Source organism: Barbus barbus, assembly GCF_936440315.1.
Source record: "Barbus barbus genome assembly, chromosome: 10".
Classification (NCBI taxonomy): Eukaryota; Metazoa; Chordata; class Actinopteri; order Cypriniformes; family Cyprinidae; genus Barbus; species Barbus barbus.
Window position 1 is genome coordinate 18608331 of NC_136738.1, and position 25580 is coordinate 18633910.

Here is a 25580-nt window from a genome sequence, read left to right on the forward strand (position 1 = left end):
AAATCAAATTGAGAAAGAGGACTGGAGGCGACAGAGTGCACGTCTATGAAGATAAGAGGAATGTGGAAATATCCTGAGGGACCTAAACCTGAGTGTACAGAATGGGTTTTAAAGTTTTCAGACTTTCCATTGCAAGTTTATAAGTACAGACATGACATTACCATCTTCATCCGCCTGTCCTGCAGGTAAAGGATTAGCCGTTTCACACCACAAGCATCAGCAGAGCAGTATGTGAAGCAGCAGCATAGCTGCAACAGCATAACTTTTGTGCCTCTCCTCCTCATAGATGCAAGAATGAAAACACATTAAAGCTCAAAGTACTGTATACTTCCCTTGTTCACGTTCAGCTCACAGACAATCCGCATTACGTAATTTTCAGCAGATTTTCTCGTGATTTAAGCGACCCAAATCAAAAGGTCCACTAGGTTGTGTGCATGCACCAAACATGTCCGTCTGTGCTCACAGTTAATAGACCAATTTTGGTGTTTGCATTGCAAAAATCGATTACAATTTTTGTGGGCGGAGCCTATGGTGGCAGAAAATGACAATTTTAAAGTAGCTATGGAAGCAGTCTACTTTTTTCTTGCAACTGAAAATTAATGAAAAAAATGGAAAAAAGTGAAAAATATAATGTTCTTTCAGCTTTCACTATTCAAGTGAATCAGATTTTTGTATGTAGATCTACACAGTTCTACATAAAAACTTGCCATTTTATGCATATTTATGTCATTTGTAAACTTTCTGTGTAACAATGTGTAGCATTATGAAAGGAAAAGTTTACCCAAAGCCTGTCATTTCCTCAACTTCATGTCAAACACACCCCTAGGAGGCGCACCACAAACTTAATAATACCTAAGAAGGGTAACGTAATAAATACATGCTGCTTATGTGACCTTAAAGGTGGTTAAAGTCGCAATGAAACGGAAGTGAAAGATAATTTCTTTCATATTGCGACTTACATGCAAGTGAATTTTTGAAAAATAAAAAAGGTAGTGCATTGACTGCATCAGTCAGGTTTGAGGGATGTTAAAATGTGGTAACACTTTATTTTAAGGTCTACACACACACACACACACACACACACACACACACACACACACTCAGTCCTGTGGGAGTCTCAGTTAAAGAGCTCTTCACTATTCCCCTATCTCTGCTTTTCTGCAACTGATTTCCTCAAACAATCTGGTGTTTCTCTCCGTCTCTCTCTTTCCTTCATGGCCTGAGGTCACATCAGCCTGGGATTTGAGGCTCAAGTGGTAACCGTTCCTATCTCACCCAACCATATGTCACGCATCTCACCTCGAAAGAATACCTCTCCCTCTCTGTTCTCCACCACACTCTCAGATTCCCTCATTCAAGCTGAGAGTAAGTGATTCTCTGTGAGAAAAAGCCTTTTCAATGAGTTTACTAATGGGCATGTGCTCTCATGAGCCAGTCAAGTGACTGCAGGGACAGCTGGTTGAGAACAGTGGCTGTTTCCGTCAGTAATAATATAAAGAGCCTGCTGTTGATTCTCCAACATTCCTGTGGACGGACATACACATACAGTATCACATACAGGAAACTGATAAATATGGCAGCAAAGAGACAAACTGTTTTAAAGCTGGATTTCATTCCTAATGATATCATGCTGGTTCAAAAGATTCATAATAAAACTGAAGAAAGCAGCTTAATTAACTTACTGCATTGCATCTGTGTTTTACCTGTTTTTTTTAGCTGAACTATTTTTTTTGTCAGGTTTCTCAAATTTGTTTATTCATAGAGTAAATGGAATAAGCTGATTTTAGATGGAGTTAATCCAAAATTTTATTTTAATTTAGAAGACAAAGAATCTTGTAGTCGTGTAGCCAATACAATGTCTTGTAGTGGTGTTAGAGATTTCATATTTCAGTATTTTTTGCAGTGTTTTTTGTTTTGTTAATGCTGAGTATTTGAAATAGATCATTTCTGTAATAATAATGATGTAAAAATAAAAACAAAAATCATTTTGTGCAATTTTTAATTAGTGAAAAAGTTTCAAAGTTTATAAAAAATTTAAATTAAATTATTAAAATATTATTAAACAATTGTTTTTCTCCTTATTATTATTGAAAGTTTGTCAAACATAACCATCCTTAAACTTGGCATAACGCAAGATAAAATGCAGTCTACTAGCTTATAACCTCTGTGGTCCATTACAGCTACAAACACAGATGTGCAGACTGCCCTTCATTTAACAGTTCCCAATTAAAAACAACGTCATGGCGTAAGTGTCAATGCAAGGTGAATGCGCATGCAGCTGTTGGACTGTGGCGGGATACAGACCAACAACCGTTTTGTTTGCTATGTTTTCCAATCACATACTGGGGGACTTGGATGCGAGAGCTTTCAGAACAGAAGATAAATCAACACTTTTGGCTTGCTGTTTTGTTGCTGTGAGGAACACACACACACACTCACTCAGTGTTTGTCCTGTAGCTGGAAAACATCTACAACCCCTCTGGTTCTAACTTTGTTTTATCCTCCACCAAGAACAAAGCAATGTCTTGTCCTATTTCCCTTATTTGTTTTCTCTCTTCTCTTGGCTTAGCTTTTACCTCTAATGTTTGAGCCATCTTCTTACTTGTTTGAGATCTATTTACTTTTAATTTTTTTGGTCAGATATTGGTTTAATCAACTAGTCAAATTTGTTCATTAAACTTGAATCATTACTGCTTGCTATGGTGATATGACAGTGTGAATGTCGGCGATGATATAAAGTGTAAATCGATTGAACTTTTCCTATATCGTTTCTATATCGTCGTGGTATGCAAATATATCTAATTGGCATGTCAGAGTGATAAAGAAACATGGATAAATGAGTAATAAACAGCTTTCTGTGTGTGTGTACCACAAGACAAAGATTACTATAATGCTAATAATAAATAAAAAATAAATACAAAATTGTTCTAAGGGAATACTCACACTAGGCACAGCTGCCTTGTACTAAAGCCCAAGCACGATTGTTCTTTCGCTAACAGACAGATATCACATTATAGAGGCAACTGAGGATAATGGTGGAATTTGCAGCTTTACTCGCAAACTATACCTGTTCATCAATAAGATGAGAACCAGACCCATTCTAAATCTAAATGTACTCAAATTAAATTAATTGAAAAGTGTGATATCCAATTAGTTGTAAAGAGTTTTGCTGTCATAATGATAACAATAGCAAAAATAGTAAATGAACTGTTCCATGCTCTGGCACGGTTAGCAATCACACTACATGTGTATTGCACCCGAGCCACCTCTTCAAGCGATCAGGGCATGGTTAAACGAACCACACTGGACATGGTACAGTCACAGGTCAATCGCGCTCAAGCATGGATCAGATCCCTGTGTGAGTACATAGGAAATCTAATTGAATAGAAGATAGCTCACCACAACTATAACCATAACAGCACAAAAAATGATAAAAACACTGACAGCCAATCTGAATAATTTCTGCTTTAAAGAGCTTGAGCATTTAGTGACAGATGACACAACTGCATTGTATACTTAGACTACACTAATATAGTTACCTTTATAATTATCGTTCTTGGTGTAAACAGGCCTTAATAGTGTTACTTCACTGGATGGTCAATTTCAAATGTATTTTGTGTATTTTCAAAATACAAAATACTGTATTTGTATTTTTTCCACACAGTATTTTGTATTTTTACTTTAAATACATTTTGATGTATTTGTGCCCTATGCTTATGCCCCCTTTTGAATGTTTATTTAAACACACCACTATGCCAACACGCTTCTTTGAAAACTGATCCTAAGCCTGTGATTTAAAATACAACCTTGAAACTGGTCGCAGTTTCTGTGCCATCTGTGCCATGACTTCAACACAATGCACACAGCATCTTTTTAGAATTACAAAAAACAACAACAGAAAAGTATATCAAAAGGGTATAAATAGGGATTGTTCCTGAGGCTTTCATGAATCCTTTTCTAATAGTCACTTTTAATTTTTTTGGTCCCGATGGAGTTCAATAAAAATCAGTATTTCTTCTTTTGTGTTTTTTATTGTGTTTTCATAATTTTAAGAGACAGCAATCAAATGAAAGAAAGATGCAGAGTGGAAGTTAATTTCAAGTGCTTTACAACATCTATGAGGTTCAGTTTTTAAAACTTTCTTCAGTATGAAATACTATTTAAATACCACAACATAGCTACTGGGTATTTCTAGAAACATCAGAATGCACGACTATCCAAGGTTTGAAATGCCACCTATAGAAATTTGTAAAGATTAATGGGGAATAATGAATGGCAGGAAATGCCAGCCCCAAATCTTGTTGGCTTGGTCTGGAAGTTGAACATTTAATGTAAAGATTGCAGGTCCTTAATTTAGTTTGCTATGTATTATTAGATATAATTACGTTAAATATGATTAAATATGTCAAAATGTAAGTATAAGGTTTCACATTATGTAACTTTTCTTATACACATTAATCTGTTCTGATGGCTATTTTAATTGTTTTAACAGGGAATAAACAGGCACAATTAATCAACCTCAATGTTCTAGCACAGTTTTTTTCTGTCATTTAACTTTAACATCCTGTGGGTGTGAACAATGCAATTCAAATTCCAAATCAATTTTGAATTTTGTCTAACTTTGTTCAGAACATTGTTCATATGGATTATGATATATGATGCCCTTTTCAATTGCTTTTTGCATGTTATCTCATCCCTTTTTTAGCATCAAGTATTTCCAGACACTAACTCACCTCCTTTTCATGCAAATTAGCCTCACTACAGTAAAAGCTCATTCCCAAAACGTGCCAGACACAGTAGTCTTCTGCAGCCCCCACAACCCTGAACTGGCCTGTAAGATCGGAAATTTCACCATGCACGGTAAACTCAGCACTCATTTTCGGGGTATGTTTTCATTGCTTTCTGATTTGCATAATTCTCTCCAGTGCTAAAACAGTGTAAACAACATGTGTAAACAAAGGATGTTATCAGCTGGTACAATTCATTCATGGCGAATTATTCTCAAAGTGTACTAATACTGATTTCTGTTGATTATCAAGAGCCTTGCTATATTTTGACTCTTATGGGCTTGTTATGCGGTCGGCTATGTTTTCACAGCTGGTTGTTCCTGATCTAGTAAACATATTTCATATCTCATATTCAGAGCTGTACCGCACCACCATCATGCTCTGTCAAACAGATCTCTGATATGCCAGCAGTTCCAAAACTAGTACAACGCAACAGTTAGGGAACAACAAAAGGTCCACAAAATAGTTTTATGTTTCAGTTGTTTCACTATACCTTCTCGTGATTAAGCACATGCGATTGATATTCATATACTATACATAAGGAAAATATAAGAGAGGTATTTTTTATTAATATACTGTTCTAATGTTTGGGGTCAGTAAGATTTTTAATTTTTGAAAAATTTTTATTTAATGCATTGCTGAATGAAAGTGTGTATTATCAAAAAAAAAAAAAAAAAAAAAAACCTTTTTAATTACTTAATTTTTTTTTTTTTTTTTTTTTGGAAAGAAATCAAGGCATAGTATGCCTTGATTTCTTTCCAAAAAAATAACAAAAAATAAAAAATTAAGTAATTTAAAAAGTTTTTTTTTTTGATAATACACACTTTCATTCAGCAATGCATGATATATATATATATATATACATAGCAGTGAATAATGTAAACTACAATCATATATCATACCTTACACATCGTCATTTCTGTTCCAAACAGTGTGTGAAATTCAGAGCAACTCTTCTAAATGTCACCAGTCCACATCCAAACACACCCATTTGATAATGCTGCACTTTGTCGTCACAGCAGTATAGTGCACATAACTACAAAATACTTACGAATAGATATGAGTGATGCGCCAAATTTGCTTTCAGTAGGGGTTACGCTACGTTCTGTGGAGTTGGCCATTGCAGACATGTGAAGGAATATTTGGCAGTGAGATTGAGGGGGACAGCTGTGGGAGAGTGTTCTCAGGGATGATGAAATGTCTGTAGAAAGAGAGAGAGGGCAATTGCTTCACTCCAATGTGCTCTCAAGGAAACAGAGCGAGGAAATAGCAGGAGAGTGTCGCTTATGTTCCAAGATAAAGCACATAACAGATTACATCATCCAAATCCCAACGTGAATACTGAAGAATATTTGCACTTGGTTTTCTAATGTTATCAATTATTTACGTAAACTGCACTGCATGTTTAGATTATCATTAACTTATTATTTATGTTTGTTTAGTAAGTTTTACTTTGGCTGAGACCAATAATTGTAGGTCAAATATCTCTATAATGTAAACAGAACCTGACTCCCAAACACAATGTTCTTCCCATTTAGACCATAAAGAGAATGTAACAAAAAGGCAGCAAGATGCCACATCTCTAGCCAGCAATGTTGATCTGAGGCTTGTGTGGCTTTCTAGCTATTTTATGAATCTATGTTATGAAGTTCCTTAAAATTTCTGGAAAAAGCACTGTTTTGTGACACAACAGGCGGTTGATAACTTCCTACTGGATTTTGACCTCAGAGGAGCGTATTCAAATAATTTGAAGGGACAAATCAGAGGCTAATTTTAAAGCTGCAATTATTATTTTACATGTACATCACTGTAAATCAGTCAAATGAATCTGGGCTTTTTAAAGTGGATGCAACCGTCTTGCAGATTTCAGTGAGTCAGTGGTGGATACTGGCTCACCACCCCCACACAATGTGCAGTCCACTTCTCTATTGCTTATTGGTTTTATGCGACTTCACTTGCTCTACACTATGTAACCATTCGCCCCTCTCATTGAAAATAAATTGGATCCTGCCAACCTAATCTGGGTGGTGTTGAATCCTAATGCATGTTATACACTAACATCAAAAAGTTTGGGTCAGTAAGACTTGTTTGAGCAAGGTCATAAACTGATAAAAAGTGTCAATAAATGCATTTATATTGTTACAAAATAATGTTACAAGGTCACAGTGTTCACAAAAATATTAAACAGCAAAACAGTTTTTAACTGATAATAATAAGAAATGTTTATTGAGCAGCAAATCAGCATATTAGAATGATTTCTGAATGATCATGTGACACTGAAGACTGAAGTAACGGCTGCTGAAAATTCAGCTTTCCCATCACATAAATAAATTACATTTTTGTTTACCTTAAATTGAAATATGTCACATTATTAATGTTTTTACTGTTTTTTGATCAAATAAATGTAGCCTTGCTGAGCTTCTTTTTTTTTTTTTTTTACCGACCCCTAACTTTTGAACAATAGTGTACCATCAGGTGGCGAGGGATTTAAACAGGTCTTTTGATATAGCAACTGAAATATTCAGAATTAATTTGAACTGAATTGAGGGCTTATGAATCAGAATCAAATAAAATTAGGAAGTCATTGCCTTTGCCCAGCTGGTCAGCTCTAAACGATATGTTTAGGTGCTTTACTCTATAGATCTGATCTGTTGATGTGTACACAATATAGTGCCGTGTGACACATTCGATTAAACTCCATTGGCCTTATTTAGCCTTTGCTGACTTTTCTGGCAGTTACTAAACAAAGGAAGAGGCCTTTAAAGACCTTGGGCCTTATCACTCACTGTGAAACAAAGGAAACATTCACAGTATTTCCTTCTCTCATCAGCACACAGTGTCCACACCCTGTACTTCCTTCCTGAAACCAGCGATGGATTTCTTTTATTTACATATATCAAAACTATCATACACTGACATTCTCTTGTTTTTAGTTTGTAATACTTGCAAGATAGAAGTCCTAGAAACTTCAGTTTTAACACTGTGATTTTAAAAAGATGGGTTTGACGAGGCTACTAATTGATAAACTTGTTAGACTCTATGAAGTTGTGTTTATGCCTGCACCTGAAGGAGGAGCTCTCATAAATGTTATATGCGATGATGGAAAACAAGTTCTCATTCTTACTCTCTAATTTAAGATCACTTTTATTTACTTCCCTCTTCACAACTCAGTGCTAGAATAAAGCAATTTTAGCTTGTTTTAATTTTGACTCTCTATTGTTAAAAAAAAGCAGTTAATGTCAGCTGTGCTCATATATAAGCTTTGTGTACCAGTACGACTGGCTTTTACTCTAATATTTACACTTGAAGCTTTTATACAAGCCTCAGGCAACAGGACATACAGTACTAGTCCCAGCATGAGTAGCAAAGCCTCCCAATATAAATGTGGAGGAGTCAAGACAATTTAAAAACATCCCAGATGGCACCTCATGAAACTGGTTAACAGAATGACCAGGGTGTGCAGAATCAAAGCAAAAGGTGGTAACTTTGAAGACGCTAACATATACAAAAGTTTTAATTTTGGGTAATAATACAAAATTATTTGTACAAAAATATAAGTGTTAGATGGATAATGACGATTATATAATCTTTTACTCACCCTTATGTCATTCCAAAACTGTAGGACTTTCTTTCTTCTGAAGAAAATAAAAGAAAATATTCTGATGAATGTTTATTTATTTATATTTTTTGGTCCATACAATCAAAGTCAATGGCATTTTCGAAAATATATTCTAGTGTTTAAAAAAAAATGTTATGCAGGTTTAGAATGACGGGAGGTTTAGTAAATGATTAAATAATTTTAATTTGTGTGTGAACTACCCTATTAGATAAACATCATTCAAAGAGTTTACTATCAATGAATTAGAGAAGTTACTTGAATATTGTGAAATATTTTTTTTGGAGTATATTGGAGTACGTGTGAAGCTTAATATAGCAGGGCAGATGTCTCTTACAAGTGTTTGTGGTTATTTGCTGACCTGGCTTGTTTCATCTCTGTCACTCAACACTTTTAAACTACACACAACCCAGACTCTCTTTTAGATATGAAAGAAAGCCACATATTTAGATATGAAGTTAAAATGAGTTCTGATGGGAGAAAAATTGGGTGTATGTAAATAGTAGAAAAACATTTGGACAGTTAAAGAATAGTACTTGTCACCATCTGAAAAATCTTTTAACAATAATGTACCATGATTTATATTTCACATTTAAATCTGCAGAGCAGCACATTTTATGACAGCAGGCTTTATTTTAAATATGAAATGAAACCTAACTCACCAACTTTTCTTCAACAGTCTGCAACAAGTTCTCCCACAGCCTGCAAGCTGTTCTCCTGTCCTTTTTCTAGGAACAGAAATACTTCCTCTGCTCAGTTGTTCTTTTACTTTCTAACAGGATGGAAATATGATCATGAATCATATCAGAGATCTGTTTTTAGATGCGTTAAGTTTAAAGGTATAGCACGTGAACTTCCCCTTTCAACCCACTCCACCCTTTACATACTGCTTTACTAATAGTTTCTTGTGTTCGACCAATGGCTGGGCAGACTCCTCCTCCTGAATAAAGCACATCTACTCAGACTCCTCCTCTGGAATAACACACAGCTGTTGTCAGACTGAGCTCAGGGAACGGGGAAAGACAGAGGAAAGACAGAGGCAGACAGCAATAGTTATGTAAGGGAAATGTGCAATTGTTAAATATGCAGTTGTGAAATATTGCATTTGTTCTATTTTTGAATATTTTAATACAAATTAAAATATTAATAATTATGTGTAATTAATATTTTAAACTAAACTTTTTTCATTAATAATGGTTTTATTTTGGTTATTAATATTTTCAGTGGAACTGTCAATCCATTGGTCAAAAATTGGTAACACTTTAATATAGTACTAATTGCTTGTTAGCATGCATATTACAAACATATTGGCTGTTTATTGGTGCTTATACAGCACATATTCTGCATGACCATATTCTACATCTCTAGCCAATACTTAACTACATTACTAACTATTAATAAGCAGCAAATTAGGAGTTTATCAAGTCAAAAATCGTAGTTAATGGTTTGCTAATGGCGAGAATTGAACCTTAAAAGGAAGCGTGACCAAAAAAACTCTAACAAAATGCAAATTATGTAGAATGCAATTAATGAATCAAATAAGCTATCTCACCATTTGCTGAGAAAAACCCACATATTAAGATAATCCAGAACATTATTTTTGGGTTTGCTGGTGTTATTATTATTTTCTCAGTACCAATATCATCATATAAGAAAAATGGGTAACAATTTAGAATAAGGAACACTTATTCACTATTAACTATGACTTTTCCCTCAATAAACTCCTAATTTGCTGCTTATTAATAGTTAGTAAGGTAATTGTTAAGTTTAGGTATTGGGTACGATTAGGGATGTAGAATAAGGTCATGTAGAATAAAGCATTAATATGTGCTTAATTACTACTAATAACTACCTAATATTCTAGATATATGCATGCTAATAAGCAACTAGTTAAGAGACCCTAAAATAAAGTGCTACCGAAAAATGTATTTTATGAGGAGGCCATTTTGTATGAATTTGAATTAAAATGTTTAATTAAAAAAATAAATAAAAAATTGGCCAATGACTAACCCTACACTAAAACCTAACTGTTAAGAAATTAAATGAAATAATATAAATATATACAAATGGGATTGTACAAATTCATGAGAACCAATCCATAAGCCATAAACCATTGATTTGGAAAAACGTAAAAAAAAATATCCAAACCTGACCAATATCCAAAATCCTTCTGTATGCCCAAATATTGTAATATTAAACATTGATGCTGCTCTAATTAAATCAATGAATTTGTCTAGATGGAGCAACTGCAGATTTGGTTGTCCAGCAATGGTGTCAGAGAAAGCAGGAAAACAAAAGCAGTGGATTAAGGACTAGACTTCATGAATGCAACCAGTCACACCTGCTCATGTTCACGCTGGCCAACTGCAATCTCACACCTAGAAAAATATGCTACAATTCATCAGACAGTGACTGTAGCACTTGCCATCTGTCCTTGGATCTATATGCAGGTTTCCCTGTATGTATGAATTCAGGTGTGTTATCCTGCAGAGCCATTTAAAATAGATGACCATGATTCTCTGTATAATTAAATAAATATTAAAAAAGCTCTTAAGTGCAGCAATTAATTTGTAGTAAAATATATAGCCTATTAGTAAACACTGCAGTGTGCAAATCCACAATAATTGAATACAACAACTATCCCCACACTTAATCTCAAACACAAACTACTGCACATGTTTTTGCTGCTGGTCCACACACACACACAAAAAGAAACTGCACATGACTCTGCAGGAAAAGGAAATCATCAGATGCACTGATTGGCTGATGGCACCATAAGAACACGTCCCAAACTTCTCACTACAGCAACTATAGTGAGATGTGACATGAAAGACAGCAGGCAGAAGGAAATCAACAATGCAGTTCATGTTTTGAAGAGCTCTCAAAAATAATCTGTGACTGGTAAAATATTTACTAAAATATAATTACAGTAAGTACTTGCAGTTTGTATTTTGCATACAAAAATGATTTTGTCAGAATACTGGGCAACTTTTGAACAGAATTGTGTTACAACATCTACCCAGCCAAACCTTGACCCTGCATCACGTGTGTCTATTGATCGCCGCCACCTGTTTCACAGGAATGAAATAACTTTTCATTTAGTCCTTTCATCTGTGATTCGTTTTGCTTTCTCATTTTAGAGGGGTCTTTATTTTTAACGATGGTATATACATCAGACTAACTTTAATGGACTTTGAATGAAGCAATTCATTTTAAATGTGATTATTTCGGCTAGTTAAGCATGGTGTGACAATACATAATAAGGGCTTTAATTATTCATCAAATAGCAACACCTAGGACATGCCAAGCAGTATGGTTAATTTAATATTATTAAATTAAACATATAATATCCTACTGGCCATCCATCCACCCACCCCTGGCCTGAGATGCTGGGATAGACTCTAGGCCCCTGGTGACCCTGAAGAGGATAAAGTGGTTTGGAAATAGATGGATATATCATCTTGATAATACAGTGTGATTAGTATAAATATAAAGAAATAAATTGGTTTCCAATGCATCCTCTTCATTATGTGTACTCAGAAGTCTCAGTGCCATTTTGATTGACTTTGAGACTATGATATGAATTCAACTTGGTTATGTCAGAAGAGACTGGGATTTTAATTGCTGTCATTTTCTTCCCTAAAAAATGAGGGGTGACTTGTGACTGCTGGATAGCACATATGCTGTGCAAACTGTTTTTCATTTCTGCTTTGCATGGACCAGATGCTGTCCCATTCTCTCCCTGAACTCCATCAATGACTTGAGAACATTTTTTCTGCATACGGTGCTATCTTGAGGGGTACCATATCTGTTTAAAGACTTCTTAATTAATGATATCCTTCATTAGCACAGAAAATCTAACACAGAATAAATTAGCCTGGCTGTGAAAACTTCCTGACACAAGCTTTATGAAAGGATAGCTCACAACAAACAAACAAACACAAGTTTATGTCATTGTTGGGATATTTCAAGGTTGAACTGAAAACTGGGCCCCTTTGATGATATATTACATACATTTGCACACACAAACATAAATTCAATGCCATCGTATACTTGTGTTATGTTGTTGAAAAATCTGCATTATTTTCTTGTATGAACCACAAAAGAAGATATTTAAACAGCCTAGGCTAATTGGTAAAACCTATGTGTCACGGCAAAGCAAAGACAGGAAGCAAGGATGCAAGCAGCCAGTTTATTGGGGAGGATATAGACAAAGACACAAAGTACAGCTCGATCTCCCGGATGGGTAGGTGACGCAGAGACAAGACGGTCAGCGTGAGATGCAGAGGTGAAGGTAATCCGATGAGGGGGTGATCCAGCTGAGGTAATCCAAGGTGAAGACAAGACACAGACCAGGAACCAGGAGAAACACGGAAGACACTCGGACGACATCAAACAACGATCTGACAAACAGGAAAGAGAGCGATGAGACTTTATAGAGCGGTGAATTGACAGCAGCTGGTGCGGGAAGTGAGATCAGCTGGCGCGCTGATGAGCGATGACGTAACTCACGCCCACACACACACATACAAACACCAATACACGAGACATGAAGAACACAGTGAATTCATGAACCGTGACAGTACCCTCCCTCCTAGGAACGCCTCCTGGCGTTCCCAGACTCCCTTACCTGTCGATTGTAATCATCAATAAGGGAGTGATCCAGGATGTCTCTAGCCGGTACCCAACTTCTCTCCTCCGGACCGTAACCTTCCCAGTCCACCAAGTACTGGAATCCACGTCCCCTCCGCCTAGAGTCCAGAATACGATTGACCGAATAAGCGGGTTCCCCTTCTACGAGTCGCGGCGGTGGGGGAACCGGGGCTGGCGGATTTATGCGTGCATAAAACACGGGTTTCATTTTGGACACATGGAAAACGGGATGAATCCTCCTGTACACTGGAGGGAGTTTGAGGCGGACTGTCACCGGACTAATGATCTTGGTGACAGCGAACGGGCCAATGAATTTAGGAGCAAGTTTATTAGACACGGAGCGGAGAGGAATGTTCTTTGTAGAAAGCCACACTTTGGAACCGACGACGTATACGGGAGGTCTAGACCGGTGGCGATCGGCCTTGGCCTTGGTGCGCGCTCCCACCTGGAGTAGAGTCTCGCGGGCTCTAGTCCAAGTGCGATGACACCTCTGGACAAAGGCGTGGGCGGAGGGAACCGCGACTTCGGATTCCAGACTAGGAAAAATTGGTGGCTGGTAACCTATACTGCATTCAAACGGAGACAGGCCCGTAGATGACACTGGTAACGAATTGTGGGCGTACTCCACCATTGACAGTTGTTGGCTCCATGAGGAAGGATTCTTGGAGACCAGACATCGCAACGTTCTCTCCAAATCCTGGTTGGCTCTCTCAGTTTGACCATTGCTCTGGGGATGAAACCCTGAGGACAGACTAACAGTAGCACCCAGCAACTTACAAAACTCTCGCCAAAATTTGGACACAAATTGGGGACCTCTGTCGGAAACCACGTCCGTCGGGAGGCCATGTAACCGAAAGACGTGGTCAACGACTGTTTCCGCTGTCTCCTTGGCTGAGGGTAATTTGGGCAAGGGAATAAAGTGGGCCGCCTTCGAGAATCGGTCCACCACGGTTAAAACTACCGTGTTACCCTGAGAGGGTGGGAGGGCGGTGACAAAATCTAGAGCGATATGGGACCAGGGTCTCGAAGGGACTGGCAGCGGTTGAAGGAGCCCATCTGGGGGTCTATTGGAAGTCTTACCAGTGGCACAAACTGAGCAAGCCAAAACAAAACTGTGAACATCACGAGCCATAAGTGGCCACCAAAATCGTTGCTTGACTAAAGATGTAGTGCGACTGACTCCTGGATGACAAGCCACATTGGAACAATGACCCCTCTGAATAACGTTGGACCGTAATCCCTCCGGCACAAATAACCGGTTCGGTGGGCAGCCGACCGGAGGCGTTACCCCTTGTAAGGCTGTTTTGACCTTCGATTCGACCTCCCATGTGAGTGTGGAGACAATTAGTGTCTCTGGAAAAATGCACTCGGGAGTAGACGGGCGATCGGAACGGTCAAAAATACGTGATAAGGAATCGGGTTTGATGTTCTTGGAACCCGGGCGGTACGAGAGAGTGAAATCAAAACGTCCGAAAAAAAGTGCCCACCGAGCCTGCCTGGAGTTCAATCTTTTCTAATGTATTCCAAGTTCTTATGATCGGTCCATACGATAAAAGGTACCCCCGACCCTTCTAACCAGTGACGCGATTCCTCCAATGCTAACTTGACTGCCAACAACTCTCGGTTACCAATGTCATAATTACTCTCGGCAGGGGACAAACGATGGGACAAAAACGCGCATGGATGCATTCTGTCATCCGCCGGAGAGCGCTGGGATAGCACTGCACCTACCCCCACCTCTGACGCATCGACCTCCACCACGAACTGACGTGATGGATCAGGGGTGACTAAGATGGGGGCTGAAACAAAGCGGCCCTTCAGTTTGGCAAACGCAGCCTCAGCTGCGTTTGACCACCTGAACGTAGTCCTGGGGGAGGTCAAGGCGGTCAGAGGCGCGGCTAGTTGGCTGAAATTGCGAATAAAACGCCGGTAGAAGTTGGCGAAGCCCAGAAACCTCTGTAGGGCCTAACGGGAATCTGGACTTGGCCACTCCACCACAGCCTTAACCTTGTCAGAATCCATGCGCACTCCCTCGGACGACACAATGTACCCTAGAAAAGGAACAGACTGTGCATGAAAAGCGCATTTCTCCGCCTTGACAAAAAGCCCATTCTCTAGCAGCCTCTGAAGCACTCGCCGGACGTGCTGCACATGTTCCTGGAGAGATGAAGAAAAAATCAGTATGTCATCCAGGTAAACATATATGAACTGATCTACCATATCTCGCAGCACGTCATTGACGAGTGCCTGGAAGACCGCTGGGGAGTTGGACAGCCCGAAGGGCATGACCAAGTATTCAAAGTGCCCCCTAGGGGTGTTAAAAGCAGTCTTCCACTCATCCCCCTTCCTAATGCGGACCAAATGATAAGCATTACGTAAATCCAATTTCGTGAAAATAGACGCTCCCTGCAATCTCTCGAAGGCTGAAGACATTAACGGCAAAGGATAAGTATTCTTTACCGTGATGTTGTTTCTTGCTCCACCCATAACATTTCTTGCTCCACTCAGACACAGATTTCAGCTGCCAGTCAACTCTGGGGTTATGTTCGGTGAGCCAGGGGTGACCTAAAACAATAGGTGCGAGGGGGGAGTCCAGGATGTAAAAGGAGATGGTCTCAGTGTGGTTACCGGATACAGTGAGTGTGATGGGTTCGGTGGTAAAAGAAATGATGGGCAAGGTCTGGCCATTGAGAGCATGGACTGCTATGGTGTGGGTGAGGGGTAGGAGGGGAACTTGAATGCTGTGCGCAAATCTGTTGTCCATAAAGTTCCCCTCTGCCCCAGAGTCCAGAAGGGCGTGGCAGTCGTGAGAGTGGGCTGACCATCTTATTCTTACCGGAAGGAGTGTGGAGGTCGATCTAGATGAAGTCCTTTCCGCGGAGATCCCACCCGACAGTAGCCTCAGACTTCCTGCCGGGCTTGCCCCCTTAACCGGACAGTCATGGGCGAAATGTCCCGCCGTACCGCAGTACAGGCACAAGCCCTGGGATCTCCGCCTCTCCCTCTCCTCCCGAGAAAGCCGAGCTCGCCCAACCTGCATGGGTTCGGGATCGTAGACGGGACTGACCGCGTCTTTGTCGCTGGCTCGCGGTGTAGACGTTTCCCCTGGAGGCCGAGTGGGTGGCCTCCGCCGCTCCACCCGAGAGAGTCGGGAGTCTACACGCAGAGCCAGATCGACAAGCCCGTTCAGGGTGGGGGGCAGGTCCAGGGCATAGATTTCATTCTGGACGCGATCAGCCAGCCCATGCAGGAATATATCCCACTGCGCCTCCTCGTTCCACTGACACTCCGCCGCCAAGGTCCTGAACTCGATGGAGTAGTCGGAGGCGGATCTCTCCCCCTGTTTGAGATCCGCCAGGATCCGCGCGGCCTCTCTCCCTGCAACCGCGCGGTCGAAAACTCTCCTCATCTCGGCGGCGAGTAGCTGAAACGAGGCGCAGCATGGATCCCGGTTCTCCCACACCGCTGTTCCCCATAGCGCTGCTCTCCCAGTCAGAAGGGTGAGCACAAATGCCACCTTGATCTGCTCGTTGGCAAAGGTCCTCGGCTGTAATGAAAAGTGCATAGCACAACGAGTCAGAAATGCGCGACAAAAGTTTGGCTCACCGTCGTATGCCTCCGGCACAGGTAGGCGGGGCTCTGACTGGGAGACATAGTCCGGTGGTACGAGGGAAGCTGGCGGTGTGGGTGGCGCAGCGGGAATCTGCCGATGTTGAACTTGCTGGGTGAGCTCGGACACCTGCGCCACCAGAGCTCGAATAGCCTGCCCAGACTCCTTCAAGCTATTCTCCTGGGCATCCATCCGAGAGACGCTGGCTCGAACGAATTCCTCCCACGGAAAAAAGGCTGCACTTGCTGCTTCCATTAATGTTCAGATCGTTCTGTCACGGCAAAGCAAAGACAGGAAGCAAGGATGCAAGCAGCCAGTTTATTGGGGAGGATATAGACAAAGACACAAAGTACAGCTCGATCTCCCGGATGGGTAGGTGACGCAGAGACAAGACGGTCAGCGTGAGATGCAGAGGTGAAGGTAATCCGATGAGGGGGTGATCCAGCTGAGGTAATCCAAGGTGAAGACAAGACACAGACCAGGAACCAGGAGAAACACGGAAGACACTCGGACGACATCAAACAACGATCTGACAAACAGGAAAGAGAGCGATGAGACTTTATAGAGCGGTGAATTGACAGCAGCTGGTGCGGGAAGTGAGATCAGCTGGCGCGCTGATGAGCGATGACGTAACTCACGCCCACACACACACATACAAACACCAATACACGAGACATGAAGAACACAGTGAATTCATGAACCGTGACACTATGTGCAAGCACAATATGCTGCTTGCACATTTTACAGCACAGTTAAAGTGAAATATCACTAAAAGTGCCACTAAAAAGCATGTTCAGTTTAACAGATAAATGTGAATTTGATAAAAAAATAAATAAATTGTATATACATATATTAATAAAAACAGTATTCTTCCACCAAACAATGTAGTTCCACAGAAACAGTTGTGGTTCCAACAAAGTGGTTGCCAAGCAACACACAAAAGTAAACAAAGGTGTAGGTTTGTAGAGTAATTTACAACAACTTCGAATGTGGCTCAACCAATCAGAATCAAGGACTGGAACTATCCCTTTTATAAAGATTAATTTACAGCATCTTAATTATTTTTGTATTATTTACTGATCATTTTTATGATTTTTTCAGCTAAATGTGCCTGTCCTACACTTTTGAGTCCTTACCACTACAATGAAAAAAGGCTTTTATTATCACATTTTATTAAAGACAAGCAACTCTAGTTTCTATGGAAAAAGAAATTATCACATGAGCACATTGCGGATAGATTGGGCCACCTCACTCAAAATATCCCAAAACTATAAGGTAAATATAATCTTTTCTGTGTCAGTATTTATTGTGTGTCCTTACCATACTTTCACGAGTTGCCTTCTGTGGCAAAACTAGGAATGAGGAGATGTGAGGTAAACTTTAATCCAAAATGGGGAGACACAAGGCAGGGAGAACACACATGAACACAACATCGACAATCAATACCGGACGCTAGACTAAGTAAAACACAGGGCTTAAGTAACTCAAATAAAACAAGATAATTAACAAACACAGGTGGATACTAATGAACTAATAATGAAACAATGAGGACAGAAATAGGAAGATAACCAAATATGGGCATAATGACACAAGAGGGAAAACTAGGAGCACATGGGAGATAAAAACACAAGACATAACACAAGACAAGCCTGACATGACATCCCCCTCCGGAAGGTGCGTCCTCACGCGATACAACATTCAATAGGGAGGGGGGACGTCGGCGCTCTGGAGGCTCCTCAGGACAGACACACCATTCCGGGACCCATGGCTGATCAGGCAGTTCGGGGCACCATGGCGGAGAAGGGAGCTCAGGAGGCCATGGCGGTGCAGGGAGCTCGGGCGGCCATGGTGGAGCAGGGAGATCGGGCAGCCATGGTGGAGCAGGAGACTGGGGAGGCTATGGTGGGTCAGGAGGCTCGGAAGGCCATGACAGATCAGCCTCCGAGGCCACAGCCCCAGCCCCGGCCTCTACGGCTGGAGCCATACTACCCCCCCAAAAAATACTTGGGGGAATTTACGGGGCTGAACTTGGGGATTGGAGCCCTTCCTGGGCTTAACGGGGAATCAGGAGCCCTCCGTGCGCTAAACTGGGGAACAGGAGCCCTCCTTGGGCTTAATTCAGGAACAGGAGCCCTCTGTGGGCTAAACCCAGGAACTGGAACCCTCCGTGGGCTAAACTGGGGAACAGGAGCCCTCCATGGGCCAAACTCAGGAACAGGACCCCTCTGTGGGCTAAACTCAGGAACAGGAGCCCTCTTTGGGCTAGGCTCGGAATCTGAGGCCCTCTCAGGGCCGGATATGAGACCAACAGGCCTCCTTGGGCTGAACATGGTGACTGGGGCCCTCTCAGGGGTGATCTCAGGAACCGCTTCCATCGAGGCACCAAGAGAAGCAAGCGGTTTGGGAATGGCCTCCGTGGCCATGACAGGAGAAGCAGCCTGCTTTCGAAGAACCCAAACAGACAAGACCGACTAGAATTGTTCCTGTGGACAATACTTCAGGGGACATGACTTTACTCTGGTCAGGGGCTGGAGCCATCTCTCGACTCTGGACAGGGGATGGAGCCGACACTGGAGCGAACTCTGGGGCTGGAGCCGACAGCCTTTTCCTCCTCCGAGTCCTCCTTTGGCTTGAGGTGAGAGACACAGCTGCTGTTGGCATAGGGCTTGACAACGGTGTGGCCAGCGGGCTTGAGTGAGTAGTGGCCGGAAGACTTGACTGACAAACAGCTGGTGGACATGACTGACAAATGGCCAGCAGACTTGACTGACGAATGGCCGGTGGGATTGCCTTAGCATGGAATGAATGGGTGATGCTTCTGGGTTGGCAGCGAGGAGACGGGATCCGCTGAGGGACCAATCCAGGTTGATGTAATTGGGCAGGGTCCACTGTGACCTGGCCAGTCCCATCCGTTGAGCGATCCCCTCCTCCAGACCACCCCGGAAACAATCCACAAGAGTCCACCAGTCGAGGGAAACATGCTTTCAGCAGGTGAGGAATTCACTGATGTACTCCTTCAGGAGGAGGCTGTCTTGATAGACCGAACATAAGCGGTTGAGGGGATCCATATGAGAAATCAAAAGAAAACATGAGTTAAAACGGGAATATAAAGCGTAAGGTAGATCGCTGCTCATTTTGTATAGGTCCAGTATTCTGTCACGAATTGCCTTCTGTGGTGAAACTAAGAATGAGGAGACGAGAGGTAAACTTAAAAATAAACAGTCTTTAATCCAAAATGGGGATACAAAAGGTAGGGAGAAAACACAGGAACACAACATCGACAATCAATACTGGACGCTAGACTAAGCAAAACACGGGGCTTAAGTAACTCTTTAGCTTAAGTAAAATAAAATTAGATAATTAACAAACACAGGTGGATACTGATGAACTAATAATGAAACAACAAGGATAGGAACAGAAAGATAACCAAATATGGGGATAATGACACAAGAGGGAAAACTAGGAGCACATGGGAGACAAAAAACAAGACATAACACAACACAAGCCTGACACATACAGCTTAGTAATTCTGTATTTTGAACTACATTTTAAAAATAAATGTAAATTCCGGTTTAATTCGTGTATATTAAGATGCTAAGATGTACTAGACCTTGCTAGCTGCCAATTAGCTGCAATATTAGCAAAAATGTCATTTCCGCAGCAAATTTAGGTGTTGAGGTAAAGACCTTTTGTTGCGGTAGAGACAAGTTCAAGGTTTACTGTATATTAAATTAAAAATATTCAGTCTATTGCAGGGGTATCAGACTCAATTCCCAGAGGGTAGCAGCCCTGCAGAGTTAAGTTCCAAACCTAATTAAACACACCTGATCCAGCTAATCAGGTCCTTTAGACCTATTTGAAAACTACGGCTGTGTCCAAATTCAGGGTCTGCATCCTTCGGAGTACTCATTTGAAGGATGTTACGTCACAGCACCGCGACGAAGGCTGTCCAAATTCGTAGGATCCTTCAAATGCGGCCCACAAATACGTCCTCCTTTTCCCCGAATTGGAAGGATGGGTGTGGTGGATCCTTTCCCGTCCTACCTATCCCATAATTATTTTCGGCAGAGCGTAATGGCGGACGAAGCGAGCGGTAGCGGAGTGGGAGAGGAGTTTCTCTGACAAAACAAGCTAAAGTTTATGCTTCGGCTCAATGAATTTGTAGGAGAAATTAGTAGAATACTTAAAAACAAATAAAAATAGGCTATAATGGCTTACCTGGATGTGACTGTCTTGTAGTCTGATATAAAAAACTCTCCGACAACGAGCAAAGAAAGTATTTAATTTATTTAATTGCTTTATTTCTTCCAAAAGAATTAAAATGAGGAGAATAACTCTTTGTTAATAACTCTGTCACGGTTGCTAGGCGACAGGATATGAGCAACGGGTAAGGGAGGGAACTGAAAGAAGGGTAGGCTGTCCAAATTCACAAACACCGACTTCCGGGTTTTGCAGACGTCGGAGGATCCCTCCTCCTTCAACCGGGTAGGAAGGATCCTAAGGAGGATGCAGACCCTGAATTTGGACACAGCCTACATAGTTTGTGTGTTGGGGCAGGGTTGGAACTAAACTCTGCAGGGTTGCGGCCCTCCAGGAACTGAGTTTGACACCCCTGGTCTATTGTAAATTATATTTAAACATGACATTTTTTAAACCTAGATGAGACCAAATTCATCAACAATAAGATCAAAGAAATGCAGAGAGGAAATTATAAATGACCCAGAGAGGTATGCAGAGTATCTGCAGAAGGAAAAAGAACATTACAAAAAGAGAAAGGAGAATGGGCAGATAAAGAGTATCTCCCAGCTGACAAAAAGAGAGAAAAATCTGAAAAGAAGGCAGTGGAGGATAAATAAAAGAAACCAGAGGGCAAAAGTAATGCATGCCTCAAATCAGTTTGTTTCAAACACATCAACTTTAGGAGATAATATTTTTTAAACATGAAAAACAGTTTGAGTTCTTTACTGCAAAACTACTACTATCTTTTACACATGCAATACCTTCCGTTTTCTGTTTATTTTACTGTTGTTCTGTATAGTAGCCTGTTTTTGATTTCATGGCACTTTGTGTCCTTTCCGATACAAGATGTCATTATCGCAGCTCTGCATTATTATTATTTTTTTTCCAAATTTTTTTTTAATATATCAGTATTTACAAAACTGCACAAAATTTGAAAGCTATTGAAATATTACATTTTTTATAGAAATTAAAAAATAAAAATGGATATAATGAACATTATTGTAACATTGCGGTACGGACAGCTTAGAGGGGACCGTGCCTTTGCTGAGGCAGCTCCTAAATTATGGAATGATTTGCCTCTGCCCATTAGGCAGGCCTCTTCATTGTCTTCATTTAAATCATCTCTTAAATCATATATTTTTCCTTGGCCTTTGACACCTGATGTGATATTTGGTTATTTATTTTATTGTTCTATGTCTCTTAATGTGTTTTAATTGTATTTTATGTTTTGTATGAGTTTTATTTTTCTGTACATCACTTTGGTCCACTTCGGTGTTTTTAAAGTGCTGTATAAATAAAGTTTGATTGATTGATTGATTAAGAAGAAAAGTTGAAAAACATAAATAATAAACTTGTGACTTGGTTTTGTTGACCATTATATAAATATTATAGGCTCTGATGGTTAAAATGAAAAGGGGTTGATTTTTCAAAATTTTGGAGAGTCAAAAGTGCTCGTAGTTGCAGAAACACCCATATATACATTTGCTGATGCAACTGTGCCATTTTAGCTTGCTTGTAAACGTCTTTGGGCTCTTTTATCCTGACTAGTGTTTCATGGGACTCATAACGGAGTGCTCTGCCTCACAAGTGCTGTATACCAGGTGAGCTACAGAGCAAGTTTACTACATCAGAAAAGCCACATATGTAGCTAGTAATGTGATACAAGCTGGTTATATTAGTTTACAAACTGTGTATAGTAAAAGTGTTGAGGTCATAGCATAGTATTTGAGTTAAGAGGACCAGGTACATCCACGATCAACAATCCCTTTCATCATAACGAAAAGAGAAGAAATAATGAATAAGTAAAAGTTGCTATCTGACAGAATTTTTATTTGTAATATTGCTTTAAACTGTATGACATCAGTGTATTATCTGGGACACAGATAAAAAAAATGTGTTAATAGATTCAGTCAGTTTTCTGTGCTAATTAAAAGTTAAATCAGTCAATATGACACCCAAAAGGAATACATATACAAAACTTCTCTAAGCAAGCGCAGTCAGTTGTTTGGATGACCAATCCAAACAACTGGGTATCTTTGCGTTTTACCTAAAACACTAGATTACAAACATTTATTTCAAATATATGTCCCCACAAAACTCCCCACTAATCCTCGGGTGTATCTTGGTTTTTGCTCTGCTTTTGCCACAGTAATTGTCTTCCATTAGTGAGATGGGTGTTTACAGTAATAACAGAGAACAAGATCCCTCATACTCTAAGGCAAGATGGTTTAGACAGACCTCTGATTGGCTGCCAGTGAGAACATTACAGCCTCCTGACACATAGACAGAGAGAAATTGTACAAGAAATTACATTAGCACTTCTATTTGCAACAATGTGTTGATTATTTTAAATGGCAAACGTGCTAGCAGTGTGTACTTGTACTATAATGACCTAAATTTAAAGTGTGCTTATTTTAGGAGCAAATGGTCTGATGTCTTCAGTAGAATTTGTAAAATTTTAAAATATTGGAAAGCATTTTTTCTCCCGTCCCTCCTCCTTAGACTCGATGCTCAGGTGAGTTGCCAGATTGAGGACATGCAACAGGAATATGACTCGGGTCATAGAGCTCTTTAGGTGGATGCAGAAGTTGGACAGGATATGCATCTCTGACCAATTTTGTTTGCTGGGTTCTCTGACTGCAATATGCTGTGTTCCCTGCCAACTGGCAACACAGGGTGTCAAAATACTATTGGGTAAATTGGAAGTGGGCGGAATCACACAGACCAAAACCAAAATAGACATTCCAGAACAGAATGCATATTTCAAAGTAGAATAACCTGCTGTGGCCTTTTTTTTTTCTTTTTTTTTTAAGAAATAAGCATGTTTCCTAAAACATATTATGGTATTTTTGTGCTTTAGTACAGTAAAAAAAAAAGAGATATATACAGCACCTTTAATTTAAGCTTCTTAAAATATGCATGGGACTAGGTGCTATAAGTTCCTTTTCAAGGAAAGTCTGTTCACTCATTGGCCATATCTGCAACACCTCCAAGTAGCTATTTCAGGCATGCAGTACCAACTCCTATCTATTTGATTAGGGAAGTCCTGAAATCTTAAAAACTGTTTTCCACACTCACATTTAAATAACATATTTCAAATCAGTAAAGGGGTAAAGGGGTTTTCACAGCAATTATTGATATACCGTTTGCAATGTATTCTGATTATGAAATTAAATTAGTTAATCAGCATATACATTTAGAATACAATTAAAAAAGGCATTTCAGCAAATGTAACATTTTTAATGCATGTTAATCTACTTTTTAAAATTTGCATTATCTGAATGGAATTTCTCATCCCACCATTTCACATAATCACTACAACCCCCACAACAAACAACCTTGAGAGGAAAATCAATTTTAATTAGTTATGTAGACAAACTTCCTATCTTGATATTGGTTTGATGGTTTCAATCAAGGGCAGTGAAACTCCTTCTGTTTAAACTGCATCAGAGCACGCTTGAGGGTATGTGTACCATGATCAAAAGCTGGACAATGAAAATAGCAGCCAAGACAAAATATAATATACGTGCATTGCTGACGATATAAAATCTGTGCAGGTAACACAAGAAGAGACAACCATTAAATTACTGGCAGACATGAGTATAAAGAACCATGAGATTTGCACAGTCTACCAGACCAAGTCGGTTCATCAGCGATAAAAAAAACAGGACTATAATGAGGTAAGACTCCAAAACAGGATTTCACCTACACTCAGCTTTTATGTCTCCCAGCATTGATAGAATCTGGATGATCCATATAGATCACTAAAAACACCACAAACAGCAACAATGCAACACTTTACTGTGATGATGCTCCCAGTAGGGGGTGCACTGGTTTCTCATCACAGAACCATGAGGTGCTTGCAACTGTTTTACCAATCTACCAGCCTAACTATTTTCGCTAACTCTAAAAGGGTTAGTTCACCCAAAAATGAAAATTCTGTTACCACTATCTTACTCTCATGTCATTCCAAACTGCAAAATATAGAAGACAGAAATGTCTAATTATTGCTTACCATACAATGGAAGTCAATGGTCACTGAGACAGTTTGGCTATCAGCATTCTTTAAAATATCTTCTTTTGTGTTCAGGTAAACTATACCCTTAAAGTCAAAATTATTGATCTAAAGTTACTATAAAACTAAAGTTGAAGTTAAAAGATTAAAAAGTGTAAAGCCCACTGTCAACATATTGTCAAGTAGAACAGGACATTTAATAAGAAAAACAATGTAGGCAGGGACTTTCTATCACTGAATTGACTGAATCATGAATAGTGGCTATTATGTACCAGAATGAAACCGGAATAAATGCAAGTTTGCTAAAACAACACCTAAACAGCTGGCTATTGGTTAACGTTACCATTGTCAATGCAAAATCTAAGTCATTAAAAAAAAATAATAATAACTGTTAAGAATTATAGGACATAATTAGTAGATTAAGGAATTACATGCCTCCGTAGAAACACGTTCCCTTTTGTCTTCCTTTTACATATTCCCTGTCCTTTTTTCCAGTTCATTCACTTAAATCCCTCCCTGCTTTCAATCCATTTAATTTCAAAGTCTCCTTCACACACTCACAAAGATTCCTCAATCTGTGCTGGAAAGTTGGAACAAAAAGGGAATGTAAATATGCGATGAGGACGAGGAGTCAAAGGGCTAAAGACAGATGACTGGAAA

The 25580-nt window shown here is 39.9% G+C and overlaps 1 protein-coding gene across 3 annotated transcripts in view; it reads right to left on the reverse strand.

The window, feature by feature from the left end:
* The window catches only part of gypc (glycophorin C (Gerbich blood group)), a 29761-nt gene extending 20360 nt beyond the window's left edge, over positions 1-9401 (reverse strand). Inside the window, exons 1-3 of one of the 3 annotated variants that reach the window (XM_079427601.1) lie at positions 9066-9401; positions 8386-8422; positions 5839-5988 (exon numbers count right to left, since the gene is read on the reverse strand). In XM_079427601.1, the coding sequence (XP_079283727.1) occupies positions 5839-5917 (79 nt within the window). In that variant the 5' untranslated portion in view covers positions 5918-5988; positions 8386-8422; positions 9066-9401. The remainder of the gene's footprint in view (positions 1-5838; positions 5989-8385; positions 8423-9065) is intronic. The other 2 variants (XM_079427603.1, XM_079427602.1) reach the window with 2 other exon arrangements.
* Positions 9402-25580: the final 16179 nt, after the last annotated feature.